Source organism: Sitophilus oryzae, unplaced genomic scaffold, assembly GCF_002938485.1.
Source record: "Sitophilus oryzae breed Bouriz unplaced genomic scaffold, Soryzae_2.0 scaffold_551_pilon_pilon, whole genome shotgun sequence".
Classification (NCBI taxonomy): domain Eukaryota; kingdom Metazoa; phylum Arthropoda; class Insecta; order Coleoptera; family Curculionidae; genus Sitophilus; species Sitophilus oryzae.
Window position 1 is genome coordinate 1714633 of NW_022147142.1, and position 20108 is coordinate 1734740.

The window sequence follows — 20108 nt, forward strand, 5'->3', positions numbered from 1 at the left end:
ATCCGAAAATCAATTAATATATAGGGTGTTTCATTAGAAAAAACACAACTTTGATGTGTAACTTTTTTGGGGACATCCTGTATAATTCTATATATTTTTATAAAATGCTTTCAGTTAACCTACATACGCTGCCAAAATTTCATTTCGATATAAACTATCGCTCTCCTTGGAGCTTCCGCGGCGTATGAGAGGCGCCACCCTGTATAATGTGGATTGTAGAGATCCTGTAGGCAACCATATGGCCTTCAATTTTGATGCGCCGTTTGGAGTTAAGCCGTAACTTGCTGCCGCGCTGGTTGACTCTTCCCCTATCGAATTTTATTCGCTATTTCTTGACTCGGAAATCTTAAATCTCATGGTAAATGAAACAAATTTGTATGCCGCCCAACTGCTTTGTTCTGGTGAAGACGTTCAATGTTCGTCTCGATTTGATGCATGGGAACCAACAACCTGTGAAGAAATGAAGAAATTTATAGGCATATTAGGATACATGGGAATCGTGCAATTACCCTCGATTCGCCGTTACTGGTCTAAGAAAATACTGTTCCGATTTAGTGTGGTATCACAGTCATGAGTAGAAATAGATTCGAAGTTCTTCTAAAGATGTGACACTTCAGTGACAATGAGAACTGTCCCGAAGGCGATCGGGAACATAAAATTAAACCACTAATACAGTACTTGCTGGAAATGTTCCAGGATGCTTATACACACGGACCCGTTTTTTGTATTGTCGAGTCCCTGGTGCCCTTCAGAGGCAGATTGGTAATAAAACAATACATACCGCAAAAAGCGCATAAATATGGCGTAAAGCTTTTTAAACTTTGTTGTCAGAAGGGATATACTTGGAATATCAAAATGTATGCAGGAAAAGAAAGGGACCCTAATTGCACCGTTCCTACAAAAATTGTAATGCAGTTATCAGAAAAATTGCTAAACAAAGGAAGAACTGCAGTCACTGACAACTATTACACCAGTTTGGAACTGGGGCACAAATTCTTACACCACGAAACCCATTTACTGGGTACGCTTCGTAGTAATAGAAAGGGGAATCCGAGAGACGTTACCCAAAAGTTGAAAGTTAGTGAAATTATTGGTAAAGAAAATTCAAAAGGAGTATGTATCATGAAATGGAAAAATAAGAGGGATGTGGTTATGTTATCCACCAGACATACCACAGAAACGGTAAATGTAAATCGCAGAAGTGGACCTATACAAAAACCAGCAGCAGTTGTGGAGTATAATGCTGCAAAAAGTTCAATAGATCTTTCTGACCAAATGTCCAGCTACTGTTCGGCTTTGAGAAAGATTATTAAGTGGTACAGGAAAATTGCCATTGAGCTCCTTCTGGGTACTGTCGTTGTAAATTCCCACTTCCTCTATAAAGAAATTCATGATAACAAAATGTCGATTACTGAATTTCGAGAAAATATTGTACAGGGCCTTCTTTTCCACCCGAACAGGAGCACACACCTGGGCCTAGCAAGAAAAGGAAAATAAACAATCACCAATTCAAAAAGAAAGAAGGGGCTGCCCACAGTGTTCGGAAATATTGTCACGGTTGCTACGAAAAAAAGAAAAAGGGGTTAATTGAAAAGAATAAGGTTCCGAAAGTTACTACGTATTGCGAAGATTGCGAAGAAAAGCCACATTTTTGTTTGGATTGTTGAGAGAGAAAAAGTTGGAACATATCACAATTCATTTTTTTTGGTCAGTTTTTACGGTATATTTTGCAAATAAATGTTTAAATAATATTTGGCCTTGTTTTAATTTTTACAAACAAATGTTGAACCGTTAACATATTTAATTTATAATAAGCTTGAACCGCTCAGTTTAAAAATTCAGATCAATTGAAAACTTAACAAATGAGTTTCTAACAAACTTTTCAATCGGTATTTTGTAAACCCAATACTGCTGATTATAGCCCACAGGCCATATCGGTCCATGCTTAATGCTAAATAATATCTAACTGCGGTCCCTCGGCCTGTACAGCGACCGAAAGTAATGTGCAAACCGGCGGTCCAATGGCCCGCCATGGCCCTGTGTGGCAACACACTCAGCGGTCCCTATGAACCGCCGCGCCGTGGCGCTTAACGTGTTAATATTATTTTGTTGTGTTCAAAAAAGGTGTTAATTTTTATTTATTTTTTTAAATTTGTAGGTATTTAAGTAATCTACGGGAACACGGTTTGATAACCAAGTCTATGAAATTTATTGATAGAGAAATTCATGTAAACGTTTTATTCAAAAAACGTGTTTTTTATAATAATTTTTCATTTAAAAAAAACAAAAGTCCTAGGCCCCCCCTGGGCTCAACCCCAGCAAAGTACCAATTTTCATAAAAACCTACGCTTCAGGGTGACTTAATAGGTAACACCGAGTATGATTTATTAAAAAATATTAGTTCAAAAAGCACGTTCAATGAAAAATAATAAAATGTTTTCTACAAATAGCACACATACTTAGAAATCCCTAATAAAATTAAGTATTGACATTCTTTATATATTTTATTGCCTTATATATTTTTTTTAGTTGTTTCTTAGGTCTTGTGGCTATGGTTAGATTAAAACAAGTTTTTCGACGACGTTTCGCATTTATTGTACCATGCTTCTTCAGGATTTTTTTTTGGTCTTTCCTATGTCTACAAAACAATATTAAGTCAATAAGTAAAATATTCATAACATTAAAACAACGTGTTAATATTATTTTGTTGTGTTCAAATAATGTTTTTTATTTATTTTTTTAAATTTGTAGGTATTTAAGTAATCTACGGGAACACGATTTGATAACCAAGTCTATGAAATTTATTGATAGAGAAATTCATGTAAACGTTTTATTCAAAAAACGTGTTTTTTATAATCATTTTTCATTTAAAAAAAACAAAAGTAACTAGTTAAAAGTCAACAATGTGTATTCATTTAATTATGTAATAATATCCATTTAATTATGTATAAATATAAAAATAACATTAAAAAATACTAAAAGATATTAAAAAACATTAAAAAATATTAAAGAATATTAAAAAATAAAAAAAGTGATAGCGTACCTTGGAGTGTTTATTACCGTTTCTTTACTGAGAATGGCTGGAATTGTTTATTTAAAATTCGTACGTATAGATTTTTTGTATTTTTTTCCTCTTTTTTATACTAATTCGAGCCATTTTGATATATTCAGTGCAGCAATTCGTCTCTTAATAATATTAATCTTTAAATGTATACAGGGTGGCGCAACTCATTCGCCTCGGTTGATTATACGAAAACGGAAAGATGTAGAAACAAAATATTTTATGGGTATATGTGGGGAGGCAATGTGCACAATTTAAAATTATTTTGAAATATACAGGGTGTTTCAGAACTAAGATCCATACCAAAGTTAAATTTTTTAAGTATTTTATTTCATTTTTGGATTCGTGGGCCCAAAAAAGGCATTTATTAAGGGTTAATGTTTGGGCATATGTTTAAAATCTTTGGTTTTTGAGATATTTAAAGATATTTTTAAATTGCATTCTAATATAGAATAGATTATTAATACCTTGCACGTTACTTTTCAGAATTAATTCTTGTGCTGAGTTTAAAGGTAAAGAAATAAACTTTACTGGAAAATGTTATTACTTCCTTAAATTTATACAGGGGTATCAAAAATTGCTGATTTAATTTAAGGATTTATTTTACATAAAAACTTCGTTATTTCAAATACAACACCCTGTATTTTTTATAATAAATCGAAGCATATTCAAATGCTCTTTCAAACTAGCAAAATAAAAACACTAAATCACCACAATACACCAAAACACTTTTACTTTTACACTGGACGCGCGTTTCGCTAACCATGTTAGCATCATCAGCAGATGATTATAAACTGACAGATGATTATAAACTGACAGTTTATAATCATCTGCTGATGATGCTAACATGGTTAGCGAAACGCGCGTCCAGTGTAAAAGTAAAAGTGTTTTGGTGTATTGTGGTGATTTAGTGTTTTTATTTTGCTGTTTAACACCAAAGGTTCCAACCCTCAACTGTAATCTTTCAAACTATATTAGGGTTTCCTATACCTGTCTAGCTCAGATTTTAAATAAAGAGCAATTTTTCAATAAAATGGCAACCAAGAGAACTAGTGTCGTCATGACAGTTTTTGTATTGACAGTTAGTAGCTATTTTCAAAATCGAAATTAGTTTCTGGACTTATTTAAATTTAGTTTAATTTTATTTAATTTACCTACAATAGTTTAATAAATAATATTTATTAAATATACATTATTATTCTATCAAGAAAAACGAAGTAGTTCTTTGATTTATTCTACGATGTCTTGTAGATATATGGATTCTCTATAAAAGAGACAATTACAACAAATTCATTTTCTACACTTCCAACGACAGGTTTCTGCCTCTAACAGGTTTTTTTATAAAACACATTACCAGCTCTGCGAAACAGGGCAAGTAGTTTTTCAAAGGAACGCTTATCAGAAAGATTTCTATTTGGATATTTTTGAGCATAAGCTCTAGAGGCCAAGAAGCAATTTTCCTCACAAAATAAAATCACTAGAAACATATCCATTCGTTCCGCCAGCAGATACTGCTTTATTTTTCTTGACAAAATAATGAATACTTATTTATTAAACTATTGTAGGCAAATCTAAGTAGACTGTTATAAATTATAAATAATAACGTCCCTAAACTAATGTCGGCTTTGAAAATAGTTACTGTCACTAGAAAATTGCCATAACGACAGCAGCCATCTTGATTGCAATTTTATTTAAAAATCGCTTTTAATTCAAAATCTGAGCTAGATAGGTATAGCAAACCCTAATATAGTTTGAAAGAGCATTTGAATCTGTTTCGGTTTATTTTAAAAAATACAGGGTGTTGCATTTGAAATAACGAAGTTTTTATATAAAATAAATACTTAAAATAGATCAGCAATTTTTGATACCCCTGTATAAATTTAAGGAAGCAATGCCATTTTTCAGTAAAGGTTATTTCTTTACTTTTAAACTCAGCACAAGAATTAATTCTGAAAAGTAATGTACAGGGTGTTAATAGTGTACAGGGTGTTCTATTGTGGTATGCAAATTTAAATATCTTTAAATATCTCAAAAACCAAAGATTTTAAACATATTTAACCCTGATAATAAATGCCTTTTTTTGGGCCCAAGAATCCAAAAATGAAATAAAATACCGGGTGTTCCATAAGAAAAAATATAACTTTGGTATGGATCTTAGTTCTGAAACACCCTGTATATTTGGAAATAATTTTAAATTGTGCACATTGCCTCCCCACATATACCCATAAAAGATTTTGTTTCTACATCTTTCCGTTTTCGTATAATCCACAGAGGCGAATGAGGTGCGCCACCCTGTATATATTATGAGAATATTTCTTTACAAAAAAAGGCATTGAAATAATTTCTTTTTTTTTCTTGGAAGAATATGTATTTCTGTATCTGTAACATTTTTTCTTTTTATTTCCATTTTTACATAAAGGGTAAAAAAATTTTACTGAAAGCAGTGTTGGCTTGATTTAAATCAAATGATTTAAATCATGATTTAAATCGTGATTTAAATCAAGTGATTTTTTTAATTTTAATCATGTGATTTAAATCAAAAAAATATGAATTATTGAAACTTTATAATAAATAAAAAAATAAATGTAAAAGTTATAAAAATGTGTCTTAGAAAATTATAAAAAATATTTCTATAACATATAACAGATAATAAATCGAAAAATAATTGTAAATGTTATAGAACTATATAAAAATATCTGTTCATCAATTTAAATGTTGGACCAATTTTTGAAGTAATTTCGTGTGAATCCATTAGACCGCTAAACTAAAATTTTAAAAATTATGTATAAGTGACAAAAAGTCGCTGTTCGAATACATATCATTCGCAGTGTAGTGCAGAACTAGGATAGGTAGTAGGCACTTATGCCCACTTGCACCGTTTGTATAAACTTTGTTTAAAGGCTAAACAGTGATTAACTATAATAAAATATGTATAGTTAATCACTGTTTAGCCTTTAAACAAAGTTTATACAAATAGTGCAAGTGGGCATTAACATTTTTTTTGTTTAATAATATATTTTTGTGCTTAGGCGTAACAGTGCTTTACTTTTATGCATAGGCGTTAAAATTACAAAAATTATTACTCTTGAGACGTTTGAAAAAAAATCCTTTTGATCTGAAGCGAGCGACTTTTTATGCGGAATATATTGGTGACCGATGTGGAAAAATGACACGCGCCGTAAAATTGTTAATGTTATCGGTATCGGGCAGAGTTATAAAGATTTAGTTATAGCCATTTAGGATAGGACTTTACTTGGAAATAAGTCCTAGTCATTTGCAAATCCGATTTAAATATTGTTTTGAATTAAAATAAAAAAAATCTGATTTAAATCAAAAAAATCTGATTTTTTTTTATTTTTATTAAAAAATCATGATTTTTTCCAACCCTGACTGAAAGTGTAGCAAAACAACAAGACAAAAAATAAATAAGTAAAACCCACATTTAGCTTATTTTTCATAAAAATATAAATTTATCTAAATTTAGTGGTTTATTAAATTATAGTAGATTTGACTGAGATTACTGATATCTTTTCTGTCATTAATAGCATTTTTCTCCTGTTTAATTTCTATCATTTCCTTGACGGCTAATTTATGATAATTTCGATCTTGTGCCAGAATTGTAGTGTTTTTGAAATCCAATTCGTGGTTTGTTTGGGATTCGTGTTTATGTAACGATGTGGATTCGTTTTTGGTATATTTATGGCCATTCAATCTGTTTTCGAGATACTGAGTGGTCATTCCTATATATTTTCCAGGACAATTTAAGCATGGTACGGAGTAAATTACATTTGACATTTTTTTGTTAGTACTTTAAATTTTAATGGAGTGAACATGGACTTTATCAAATTTTGAGCTTTGTGAGAAACAGTTATGTCATGTTTAGATAAAATATATTTAATTTTTTCAGGCGCTCCTTCTGTATAAGGTAGAGCTATAAATCTATTATTCCTATTAATATCTTTTAGTTTGTTTTTTAGCTTTGTTATTATATAAGTATATTCGTTGTTTTACAATTTTCGATATTAATGAGTTAGGGAAGTTGTTATTAATTAGCCTTTGTTTGATTTTTTTAAAACATGTGGTCGAAATTCTGGAGAAGTGAATGTTATTGCCCGGTCAGTAAGACCTATAATTACGCTTATTTTTTTAGTTTTAGGGTGATTAGAATAATAATTTAGATATAGTCCTGACCATGTTTTTTTTGTATACCATTTGGTTTTTATATTTTGTGGGTTTTTATTTCTTAATAAAGTAACAAGAAAGTTAATTTCGTTATTGGTTTCAACTTCTAATGTGAATTGTAATTTAGGGTGGAAATTGTGGAAAGCTGTTAGAATATCATTTATTTTGTCTTCAAGGACCGCTGCTAAACAGTCATCTACATATCTTTTGAAAAAAATAGTTTTTAACTTCAAAGTCTCAAGTACCTTTTCCTCCACAAATTCCATAACAAGTTGTGCAATGGTAAAAGATACTGGAGAGCCTATTGCAACACCATCTACTTATTGATAATATTTATCTTCATATTGGAAATAGTTATTATGTATGACTAGTTCTATTGCTGTTAAAAATCGTTAAAACACAGAGTAGTATGATTCTTTAGAAGGTCCAACTTTTGCGTTAGAATATCTGTTATAAGGTCATTAGGAATGTTTGTATACAAGGATGAGATGAGTTTGTAGGAATTTTTACAGAGTCAATAAATTGCTTAAATTCTAACGAGTCTTTCAAATAGAAAAAAAAATCCTAAAAAAGCATAAGCATGATACAATAAATGCGAAACGTCGTCAAAAAACTATTGTTATAATCTAACCATAGCCACAAGACCCAAGAAACAACTAAAAAAAATAATAAAATTAAGGTTATAAGTAAAACAGGCTGATAGCTACCTCAAAAATCACGTCTAATCTAAGAATATAAGTATATTCATTCTTTAATTTCTTAGCTAAATACTCTTTGCCAATCTCATATATACTTATCAGGTATTTGATTCAAACTATTGCTGTATTTGTAGCTAAAGACCAACATATAGGTACCTCAAGACCTCAAGTAATTTGTGTTACTCTTTCAAAGTATATTCAAGAAACTAAAAATATTCCAGGGATTACTTAATCTAACAATTATCACAGAACCTGTATACTCCTCTATTTACGTATGGAAACATATCTACTTATTTCTCTCCTGGTCTCTACAAAAGATAATGTAACCATTTTCTTTATATTCTGCTTTTCATAGGATATTTAATCACTTTTAATCTTCTGGCTCCACGTTAGTCTATTTCTTAACACCATTTTCTGATTTCAGACTGCAACAATTATTTTACTTCTACAATCTTTTTACCTAATTTCCAGTACAAAACTCAAGAATACATTTTCATATACTTCATTTTTAAGGAAAAAGCAGGAAAAAACACAAAACACAACTTAAATTTGACGTACGGCGAACGGTCATGCCCTTTGAGTCATGCCATAACCATAGAACAATTAGAAAACCACAGAACATACTTAACAACACAAAAAACAGCAGATGGGTTATTTATATTCTGTGGGACTTATATTAGGGATGTATCAAATGTAATGGATTTTAATTGTTTGATCCGGTGGCTGACCTTGAAGCCCTTATTTGCTGCATTTGATTATCGAAACTATGCAGGCGCACATCGTCGATGTTGCCAAATTGCAAATTATTTTCTAATTATTTGCAGTAGTAAACGTTTTTTTGAGTGTTAATCGCAGAGATATGGTTAATCGTTAAGGTAAAGGCACGGCATATAAATCACACGGCAGGCCGACTCGCTCTGGCGGGAACGCTACGCGCATTTCCTTGCGCACGCCGCCATTATGGCTGCCAGCAACAGAAATGAACCAGTGTCGTAATCAGTCGTAGTCGTAGTTTTTGTCATCGACAACATACAGTTAGGGTGCAGCCACACTATCCTAAAAACGGCGTATCGGCGTAACAACGTAATGACCTTGAATAGATTTCCAGTAATTCTATTGGCTGAAACATTCATCTGTCAGAAATTTTATCTGTCAAATTCATCTGTCAAAAATTTCAGCCAATAGAATTACTGAAATCGATTCAAATCGTTACGCCGACCCGCCGATACGCCATTACAAGATAATAACTACACACCACTTACAGCCACTGAGGTGCAGCCACACTATCCTAAAACGGCAATGACCTTGAATAGATTTCCAGATTCTATTGGCTGAAACGATGCATCTGTCAGAAATTTTATCTGTCAAATTCATCCGTCAAAAATTTCAGCCAATAGAATTACTGAAATCGGAATCAAAAAAATCGTTACAATTACCTCTTTTTAGGATAGTGTGAAACTTTCAACTAACGTGCGGCTTAATTTATTTCATTCTTTTCTTTGAAATTGATATATTTTTGTTTTTTTATTTTGTTTATTGTGTGATATATTTGGTTTTGTAGTTTTAGTAGTAGAATGGAGTCCAGAAATTCTTTAGTTTTAATACTCTATCATTTATCTACAGCATTCAAAGTAATTTTTATTATTAGGTATCCTGCAAAATGACAAACAAGATTCATTTCACAAATTACTGTTTTTCTGATTATCCGTATCTATTTTTAATTTTTATGGATAGCTTATGACAATTCAGAGAGAAAAGAACAGAGGTCTCGTTGTTTTTTATAAGGTCTGCCGTTTTTAATAAGATGTTTGCCAGATCATTTTGGCAATTTCCAGTACCCGTGTGTAATAAATAATAATAATAATAATAATTTTTATTAGTCATAACAAATATACATTTCACAGATAAGTCAAAAATCAATCAGTAAAAATAAAAAATGCACTTATAAATAAAAAAATCACAATAAGAAATACAATGTAAAATACGTAAAATGACATGACCGATTAAAATAAGATCTGCAGGTCTCTGCTCTCTCTCAAAGCCTCCAGCCACTATTCGGACACAAAGTTTTTTCAATGTTCTTCTAAAATTGGCTGCAGGCCTCCCGTAATCCTGCTGTTAAAACACTAACGAATTGATTTTTATAATGTAAAACCAGCTGTGCTTTTCAACAACAGGACTGTGGTTTCCTGCCTAACTATTAATTTATCTGGATGGGAATGATAGGTTTACAAGATATTTGGAGATTACAAAATTACAGGTACAAGATAAAGGTGTCGTACCAGATTTTTATGAGTGCAACTGTACACTCAAATCGCGATAGCTTTTGCCTAATATAAAATTATTAATAATAGTTATAAGTTCATACTAAAACTTTTAAAAGAAAAGTTAATTTTTTCTTTTTAATGTTTTAAATAAAGCTTTTTTCTTAAATTTGTTTTACTTTTTAGTAATGCTGATTTCTCAGTTAATTCCCATTTTTTCTTAAATACTTCCTATGGGCATCCTAATAATATGTATATCGATTTTCATTACAAAGGAGAACTTAAAAAGAAAACCGACAGCTGTCAAATTTGACAGTTCAAATGTGAGACGATAAAATGAAAACCGAGTATGGGGTAGGGAGCATCAATATCGATTTTTATCAAAGTCAGTTTGAGGGTGCGACAGCTGTCCAAATTTGACAGCTCAATTACTCTTTAATTTTAGCCTTGGCCACATAATTTTGGTCAAAATCGGACAATGATGACATTTTTTGACAGTTGTCAAATTTTAATAGATATTTTTATTGGGTATTTCTTTAATATTCTTGTTTGTAACTCCTGGCATGTTTTTAATTTTATTGCTTTTCTCACAGTTAAATGTTTAATTTTTACATTTTACTTTTTAAGGGGAGTATGCGATTAACAGTTCATTGTTTAAATCAGTGATGATTCCCAAAGTGGTTAGGTGGACCCCCAGGGGTTCACAGGAGACTTGCTAAGGGGTCTACGTGAGGCGTGAACATGGGGGTCCATAAGATGTTAATGGGGTCCACGAGAATTTATCTGCTTTTGATAGTAAAGAGCAAAAATGTAAGCATAATTTTTGCAGGGCCTACCTACATTGTTTTTAAAAGTACCTATCTAAGCAGATAATATTTTGGCATAAGGCAAGCGACTGTTGTCCAAACTTGCGTATTCGATATTACGTACAATTTCGTGTACAGACTTGCAAAGCGCTATCAAACAATGCTTAATGCTTGTTCAGACATGAACTTGATGCCACTATAAATACTTGATGCAAAAGGCAAACGCATTCATTTGTTTCCGGAATTTCGAAAAAAGGCGAATTTGGGAAAAAAAGTTGTAGAAAATTTATCTGTGTTTGCTAGTGCGGAGAAAAGTAAGTAACCTACCTTTTTTGTTATAGTACTTAAGTATTTTGTTTACGTGTACTAGTCGGTTGATCACAACTTGGCCTGTATGAATAAGTAACTTAGTAACTTACAGATATTTTTAATTGTCCTCTTTCGATTTGAAGAAGACAAACACAGCACGTTTTTATTCAATTGTTTTTCACAGGAGAAACACTTACTCTCTAAAAAGGCCGAATAAGCAATATTGAGCAATTAATTTTGTAATTTTTCTTGCAAATAACTACTAATTTTATAAAACAGTAATTTCACCAATCATTTTAAATTGGTTTTGATAACTATTTTATCAAAACTTCTTCTTTTCGGAAAGAGCGAGCGGTGCGCGGGCGACAGGAGAAAAGGGCAGGCTTGGACTTCGATGCCAGTTTGTCACGTTTAACAATGAAGCACAAAACCACGCAAATACACGGGCGCGGCGAACTCATTGATTTAATAAAATGTTGGTTATCGTTTTTATGGACAATTTGGGATTTCGACTTTTATTTTTTCCTACACAAATATGATCAGTATTCGATACTGGAGTACACAATTATTTATACTATTAAAATTAGTGGCAAATTATGTACTTTAAAATTGATACCGTTTTGTGAAAACGTCTGTATTTGTCTCAGCGGTTTATTAGTTGGATCCCTTTGCGTAATTCTATTTCCGCGTGCTGACAAAGGCTGCGGTGTTGTGATACCTATATTCAGAAAAAACTTGGTTACTAAAACATTTTTTTTACAGGTAGGTAACTGACACGAGACATGGCTACAGCAAAGAAAAATGTCGACAATATAGTATCGATTATTTGAAATATGGTTTTGTTCCATCAGAGGCAGACAAACAATTGCCCATGTGCCTATTATGCAACAAAGTTTTGAGCAATGACTCTATGAAACCATCAAAGCTCGAAGATCATCTAAAAAGGTGTCATACTGATAAAATAGGTAAAGATTTAAAATATTTTCAAACATTGAAAGAAAAATATGGAAAGAGACCCACCATGCACAGTATGTTCGCTTCAACATCTCAAAGTAACGATGATGGCTTGCGGGCATCTTACAATATCTCATTACTTATAGCAAAATCTGGAAAACCGCACACTATCGGAGAACAATTAATTTTACCCGCTGTTGAAGAGGTTTTAAAAACTGTTTTGCACAAATCTCCATTTGACGTACTAAAAAGAATTCCATTAAGTAACAATACTGTACAAAGACGCATTGATGAAATGAGCTCTGATATCGAAAGCTTTTTGTGCAATCATCTGCAAAAAACTCATTTTTCTATACAACTGGACGAGTCAACGTTACCCAGTAATGAAGCATTACTATTGGCATATGTCCGATTTATTGTTGAGGAAGAAATTCACGAAGAATTGCTATTTGCCAGAACTTTGGAGACTGACACTAAAGGCGAATCAATATTTAATGTCCTGAGTAATTTTTTTACGGAAAAATCGATCCCATTTACAAACATTATTTCAGTGGCAACAGACGGAGCTCCTGCAATGGTCGGGCGATATCGTGGGTTTATAAGTCATCTCAAAAGAATTATACCAGGACTTACAGCTATTCATTGCGTAATCCACCGACAACATCTTGTGGCAAAACATTTAAGTGACAGGTTGAACCAATCTCTTCATTTTGTAATAAAAGCTGTCAACAAAATCAGAAGCAATGCATTGAATACGCGTTTATTTGCTCAATTGTGCGACGAAAATGATGAAGACTTCCAACGACTGCTCTTACATACTGAAGTACGCTGGTTGTCGAAAGGTGCATGCTTAACGAGATTTTACTCTGTTTTCGATTCCATATTAGAGTTCTTAGAAAGTAGAGATCCAGATTTAAAAGAAAACTTGATCAAATTCAAAGCAGACATTGCGTATTTGACAGATTTGTTTAAAAAATTTAATGATATTAACTTGCAGTTACAAGGGGACAGCCTGAATTTAATAAAAACAAAGGGGATAATTTCGGCTTTTCTTGGGAAATTGAAATTTATGAAGCAAAACATTAGTCGGCGCGAATTCTCTCAATTTCCAAACTTGTCGCAGGTAGAATGTATTGATGAGGATATCCATACCTACAGTCAACATTTAAGTGCTCTGCATGATGACTTCAAAACCAGGTTTGAAGATATACTGACGATGGATATACCACCATGGATCATAAATCCATTTGATGAAACGGAAGTGGCCAATGTTGTATTACAAGAGGAGCTGCTCGAGCTAAGCACTAATGAGGAGCTGAAGGTGAAATTTAGAAAAGGCTACCCAACATTTTGGCTGCAAGCAGAAATACCCGAAAAATATCCTGGACTGTGGGAAATCGCAAGGAAATTTTTAATAGCTTTTCCCTCGTCATACCTTGTCGAAAGAGTTTTAGTGCCGTTACAAAACCTCTTAACAAAAAAAAGGAGCAAATTAAACATCACAGAGCGGGGGATTTGCGGTTGCTCACAAAATAAAGCCAAACATTGATCTTGCTGACACTCCATCAAATACATCACTTCCCATTAATTAAAATTATGACTGACCTATATTACCTTAATATTTTCTTGTAATTCTATTCTTTTAATAAATAAATTGATATAAAATGTACCATTTTCGTTTTTATTTACATATCGGAATATAGGGACAGAACTCAGAAGTGACACAATTTTTATTTTGGCGACTTTAAGAATGGTAGAAAATGTAGCAGCAGGGGTCCACCGAAACCAGTAAAATTTTGAAAGTGGTCCACGAGAAAAATAAGTTTGGGAACTACTGGTTTAAATAAAAGTGACAATGTAAATAAAATTCAGTTTCAGTCAATTACAGTATTTGTTTAATACGACCCTGTCTCTCAATAGTTTATTTTCTGGGAAATTTTTTTATACGTTTTAATCCGGCCCTGACTCGGCACCCATAATGGTGTTTCCAAGGTCAAATTTTATAGAAATTTTAGACAATGGGATCTTTGGCAATGGGAGTTAGCCTGCCGTGTGATTTATATGCTGTGGTAAAGGTGTGGATCCGGTGGCTGACCTTGAAGCCCATATTTGCATGCTGATCATCGATACTACGCAAGCGCACATCGTCGATGTGTGAACAACCGGCTACGTCGCTTCACATCGCGTGGCCGTGGTGTAGCTCCAAATTCGTTCGTTTTAAAAATATTATTAGATTTGGCTATAGGCGCCCTCTGTGTCATTAATAGGGAACTGTCTCATCGAAAACATGCTGTTCCGTAAGCAATGGCCATCTGGATTATATGTTATCTGTGGTATTATGAATATATAAAATTGTAATAATAATATTTATTTATATATTTACATTAGAATTAAAAATTATTATTTACAGATTTTTTCTTAATGGTTTTAAACTTATTAGAATTATTTTATTTCTTTCAAGTTATTTAATTTCTAGTTATTTACAGGCAACAATAGTTTTGATTATATGTATTGATGTATTGAAGTACTACCATGACGAGTCTTATAGAATAATATACGTCAATGGGAGATAGAGGTAACATTTTACCTATAATGTTACTAATATAATATACTTTGATTATAATGTTTGTATCATAATTTCTTAAAAATATCAAGTTAGTGGATTAATAGCAATTTTAGACAGTGGCGGATACAGAGGGGGGGGGCCCGGGCCCCCCCTAAAATCTGTAAATTGTAAAGGAAGAAAAAACTTGGAAAGGAAGAAAAAACTTGGACACATCCCTTTTAATTTTCCGAATTTTTAATAAAGCACTTTTTAAACGTAGCATAATAACATAGTATAAGGAAACTAGTAGATTTACTCCTTGTCAAATCCTTTGTTCTTTTTCTGCCACTTTATATGACCTTGTTCTCGCCTCCCGTGACCACTGACGTAGCTATATAGTTGTGGTCTATTAACTAGGCAAAGTTAAGTCGTGGCACTCGCCGTAGTTTCACAGATATGTATTTAGAAAAATATGACTTCCCAATAAAATAAAATAATAAGTTGATCATCGAGTAAAAACTTGCTTGAAAGCAGAATGTTTTCACATTTCGTGTAGGTAACAATTCTCCTGTATCTGAAAATCTTCTGATGGGAAGAAATGCGGAAAATATATATAATGACATATTTTTATATTATTATCTATTTTAGAGATTTTCTACAATTTTTTTTTTGATTTAAAACAAGTTTAATTTTCTGTAGATAACTGGGTTCTATTTAAAGCACACTGCGGTGTTGCCATTCTATTTCTTATTTACTAAAACTTTGGTTAAAAACATTATATATGAAAAGTGGCAAAAAGCTAGAGTGAATATAACTTTATTAATACTTAACTATATTTTCTTAAACATGACAAGGACACCAGAATATATTCGTGTAGAAAAATTTGCATTATCGTATACAGGATATTTTTTATGGCGTCACCAAAATCGTAATATTTAAAATGTTGTATCTCATTTTTTTTAAATGCAACACCTAGTATATTATTTTTCTTTCAGATGTAGAATTAAAAAGTGAACATTTTTTGTATTTAAAGTGTTCTTAAATTTTTAGGCGTTTTGCAAATATTTTCTGTATTTCATTACATATGGGATTTTCAACGATAAAATATCAGACAAAGATCATATTAGGTGGCTTTGATAAAAAATTTACTGTTGAAAGAGCTATATGTAATATAATACTGCGAATATCTGCGAAACCGTTAAAAATTTAACCAATTAACCGCCAAAAAATATCCTATATAGAATAATGTATATAGAATGATTAATGAATGATAATGGTAAAATAAAAATAATATAGAATGATAATGGTAATATAATTAAAAAAAAATTAAATTAACTTTACCATAACTTTTTGTGACACCCTGTATATAACAAAACATTTTAGGATACGACCCTTTATAAACCTTCAAACATATGAATAAAACTTTTTTCACATCTTCGACAAGAACGACGATATTGGATTTCCTCGCAATAATGGGCCACCCTGTATATTTACGGTGAATTAAAGCTAGGTATGGCACTTTTCTTCCCTCAAATATAAACTCAATATTTTGTCTATAATATTTTGAATATTGTTATATTACGACCACTTATAATAATATAAAATAAAAATATAAATAAATAAAATAAAAAAAAACATAAAAAATACAGTCCACTAAATTTATAATAGATTATGCTATTATAAAATTCTTTCATTTAAAAAATATGAATAATTTGCGGAGACTTTAGATGTATAAAATATTTACTCTAAAATTGTTTCAAAAACCAATCTATATAAATTATCTCGTAAATTATTATTGGAATGAAAAGTTTATGGCAAATCCCCTTGCCAAAGAATATTTTCATGCGCATATTTGAGACAACCTGTATATTTAAAAAACAATTTCTAAGATTTGCCCACATGCTAAAAAAAATAATAACATTTAATTAATTACATAATATCTCAGCTTCTAAAATAAACAAATATAATTAAATGTTTATTGGGTATACCGTTTATTGATAATTACTATCAGCTTGCCGATTGACATCCGATGGAAATCTAAAAAAACTCAAAGAACATTTTTTTGAATTATTACTACAATTAATAGCAGCACACAGTAAGGCACTCATTTTTTGTCAATCCGTCTCTGCGCTGGAACGCAACGCTCGAACCTCGCAGCTCGACGGACAGAATTCAACTGAAACGCCATGAAACGCTTTGCAAGCTGCCGATATTCGACAGCTTGCAAAAACTGGCAGAAAATATTTGCGAGAGTGCAACTACTCTTTTCCTTAAACTATGATAATAATCTAGAGCAATTAGATTAATTATAGGAATCTAGAGTTTTATTTCTATTTAATTTTATTGACTATGAAAATACATAATAAGCGTTCACGTTTTGTGCGAAATATTAAAATAATAATATAAATAATATACCGTACTATGATCGAAAAAAAATAGCGCCAGCGATGACTATGTGAAATGAAGATCGCTCTCATTTTATATGGGAAATGTCCTCACGCCGTTTTTTCGATCATACGATATATATTGACAAAAAAAAAACATTGAAAAGCACTAATTTGTTTTCTACTGAAAATAATTCCAAAATAACTTGCAATCTGGCAACATCGACGATGTGCGCATGCGTAGTGTCTGTGACTATATGCAGCAAAAACTCGTTTCAAGGTCAGCCACCGGATCCACAATTTTACCCAGGTGGATGACACTTCTTATGGGAGAACTGGAAATGGTTGAAAACTTGACTACAAGCGATTTTCTAGGAATCTTCTTTACCGATAAATTATTGACAAGAGTGACAGATAAAACCTTGACATTCTTTCAGTATAACTGTTCATCTCTTTTTCTTTCTAAAGTGTGCGTTGAAAGGAGACAAAACAATTTTTGCAACCCATAAATTGTTATTCGAACACCACTTTTTCTCCTTGTCGGGTCGTTGACGTGACTTGTCGCCATTTTATTTCTTTTGTTTACACGCTGCAGTTTGCTTTGTAAATTGAATACATAAATTATTTAGGCAAATATAGGTTTTTGATAAAACTCCTTGGACTAACGTGTAGGTAAGTGTTGATAAATAAGTTTTTTTTCATCTTAACATGCTCATTGTCATTCTCCTGATTTAGGTGACAGAAAAGGATCATCAAATGAAATTGAATTTTATATTTTTTCATCCCAGGACCGATAATAAAATATATATTTTATGGATACCTTCCTAAATATCAACGAGATGAGCCATCGGAAGAAAGGGACCATAGTACAAAACAGAAAGGTGATCTTTTTTCTTTCCACTTAGGATATTGAAATTATTATATACTGTAGTCGTGTTTGGCATTATGCTCTTAGAAATATAGGTAAACAAAGAAGAACAGATATAAAGCATCCCAGAGGAAAAGAGAGGCAATACCTGTACTCTCTCTCTGATATTTGTGAAAGTTACGGCAAAGTATTGTTGTAAATGTCATCTTTTTAATCGACCTGAAAACTTCGAGCAAAAAGATGACACTTTCAACAAAACCCTGACAGATATCAGAGACGATACAGGTTTTTCCTCTCTTTTTCCCTGGAATACTTTTAATTTATTATTCTTTGTTTATCTAGATTTCTCAGAGCACTATGAACGAACTCAGCTTGTATGTTTGAAATAATCGTCCAGTTGGCTTCAAAATGATGATCGATGACATTTCCTATATAATTTTACTTTCAAAATTATGATATATATCGTCATTTCTAAGCCATCTATGACGCCATTTTTTTCAGTTTTGTTATAATTAATTTTGTCTCTTGATCTACTTGTAACATTATTTTTTAATTTTATTAATTTATTGTGGTGAAATTAATTTCTGTTGTATATTTGATATTGATATTAAACATATTTTTAAAAAATGGTGTATTTTTTGTGTTTTTATCTATGTCATAATTAAAAATAAATGAAGAATTAAAATTTTTTATTTTTTTAAACTTCCCGCCATGCGTGACAATCTAGTCCGTAGTTCCTACAAGCGATATTGGGGGCGCTAGTAGCAGTAGACTTGTCAACAGTGTCAAATTTAAACGTCAATTTCACTTTCCAATATTTAGCAAGGCGCTCGCACTTCTCCTTGTGTATGTGTTTTGTGCTTTTACCTTTGTCTATATATAATATAGTCTGACAATGAGGGGTATTGTGAGCTGCTGCCACCATGCGGTCTTTTTTTGAACCTTAAAAATGAATGAAAATCGCCAAGAATTTTACCCCTCAATTAAAATGGTGGGAGATGGGCGGATCTAGGTTTAAAGGTTGTCGCCTACTAGACCGCAGCGCGACGCGGCGCGGCGCCATGTGGAAATTTCTTTTGTCTGCTTGCCATGTACTTAAATGGACCAACGCACATTAGAGCGCGCAGCGGAGAAGCGCGCCGCGGGATTTCCGTCAAGAAGTCGGAAGACTTCTCTAGCAACTTTCCGTCTCCCGCGTTTCGGCGCGTTGCAGTGTGCGTACTCACAAGGGAAATAATTTTGCATTCGAGTCTTTTCAGTTGGCTTTTTGACTAGGAACTAGTGATATGTATCAATGGCAGAATTGTATTTTTAAAGGTAAATTAGGCAAATCGATTTTCATAAAGGAATATGATATTTTTTTTAGTCTTCCCTCACTAGAGACAGATGGACGAAATGCCTTTCTATCAAAGATTTAATATAATTGAGGGGTGTAGAGGCAAAACTGGCAATCTCCACTTTTTAACAAAAGTGACAATCTCCAATTTTTAAATTCTAATTACCTAAATATATAAAAAAGATCAGGGTTTTTTTGACCACATAACTAATATACACATCAGAATAAATAAGAATTATCAAAAATATTAGTAATTTGTCTCTTCTGAAAAAATATGATGAGTAGATATACCCGGTGTTTTTTCTTCTAAAACCCTCAATTGAGGAGTGCGTAAAATGTTTCCTTTATATTTTGTAATACTGAAAAAAATGATTTTGTCTTTTATTAAATCTGGAAAAAGATGGTAAAATTCTCCAAACTTCTTTCTTTTTTTGTTAATCGTATGAGTCCAAACTTTTCCTCACCCCCTCTTCCTCTTCCTCTGTTAGAAGAGCACAAAAAATACGCTTTCGTCCGTACTTGAACTCATTGCTTTAAAAACTAAACTACAGTAAGTAAAAAACACTTCGACTATAACTAAATAGCGTTGCCGCGTTTCAAAAGCGCGCTATAGTGGGCGCAGTCCCTTCGCAGCCGGAAAAAATTCTCTTCCCAGCGCCGCGCCGCACAGCGGTCTAGTGGGCGACAACCTTAATAGTATA

General features: G+C 32.2%; 1 protein-coding gene across 1 annotated transcript; it reads left to right on the forward strand.

Moving 5' to 3' along the window:
- The first annotated feature begins 855 nt into the window (after positions 1–855).
- LOC115887040 lies at positions 856–1497 on the forward strand. Its single transcript, XM_030906362.1, has one exon. The coding sequence runs from the start codon at positions 856–858 to the stop codon at positions 1495–1497; it is 642 nt and encodes a 213-aa protein (XP_030762222.1).
- The last annotated feature ends 18611 nt before the right edge of the window (positions 1498–20108 follow it).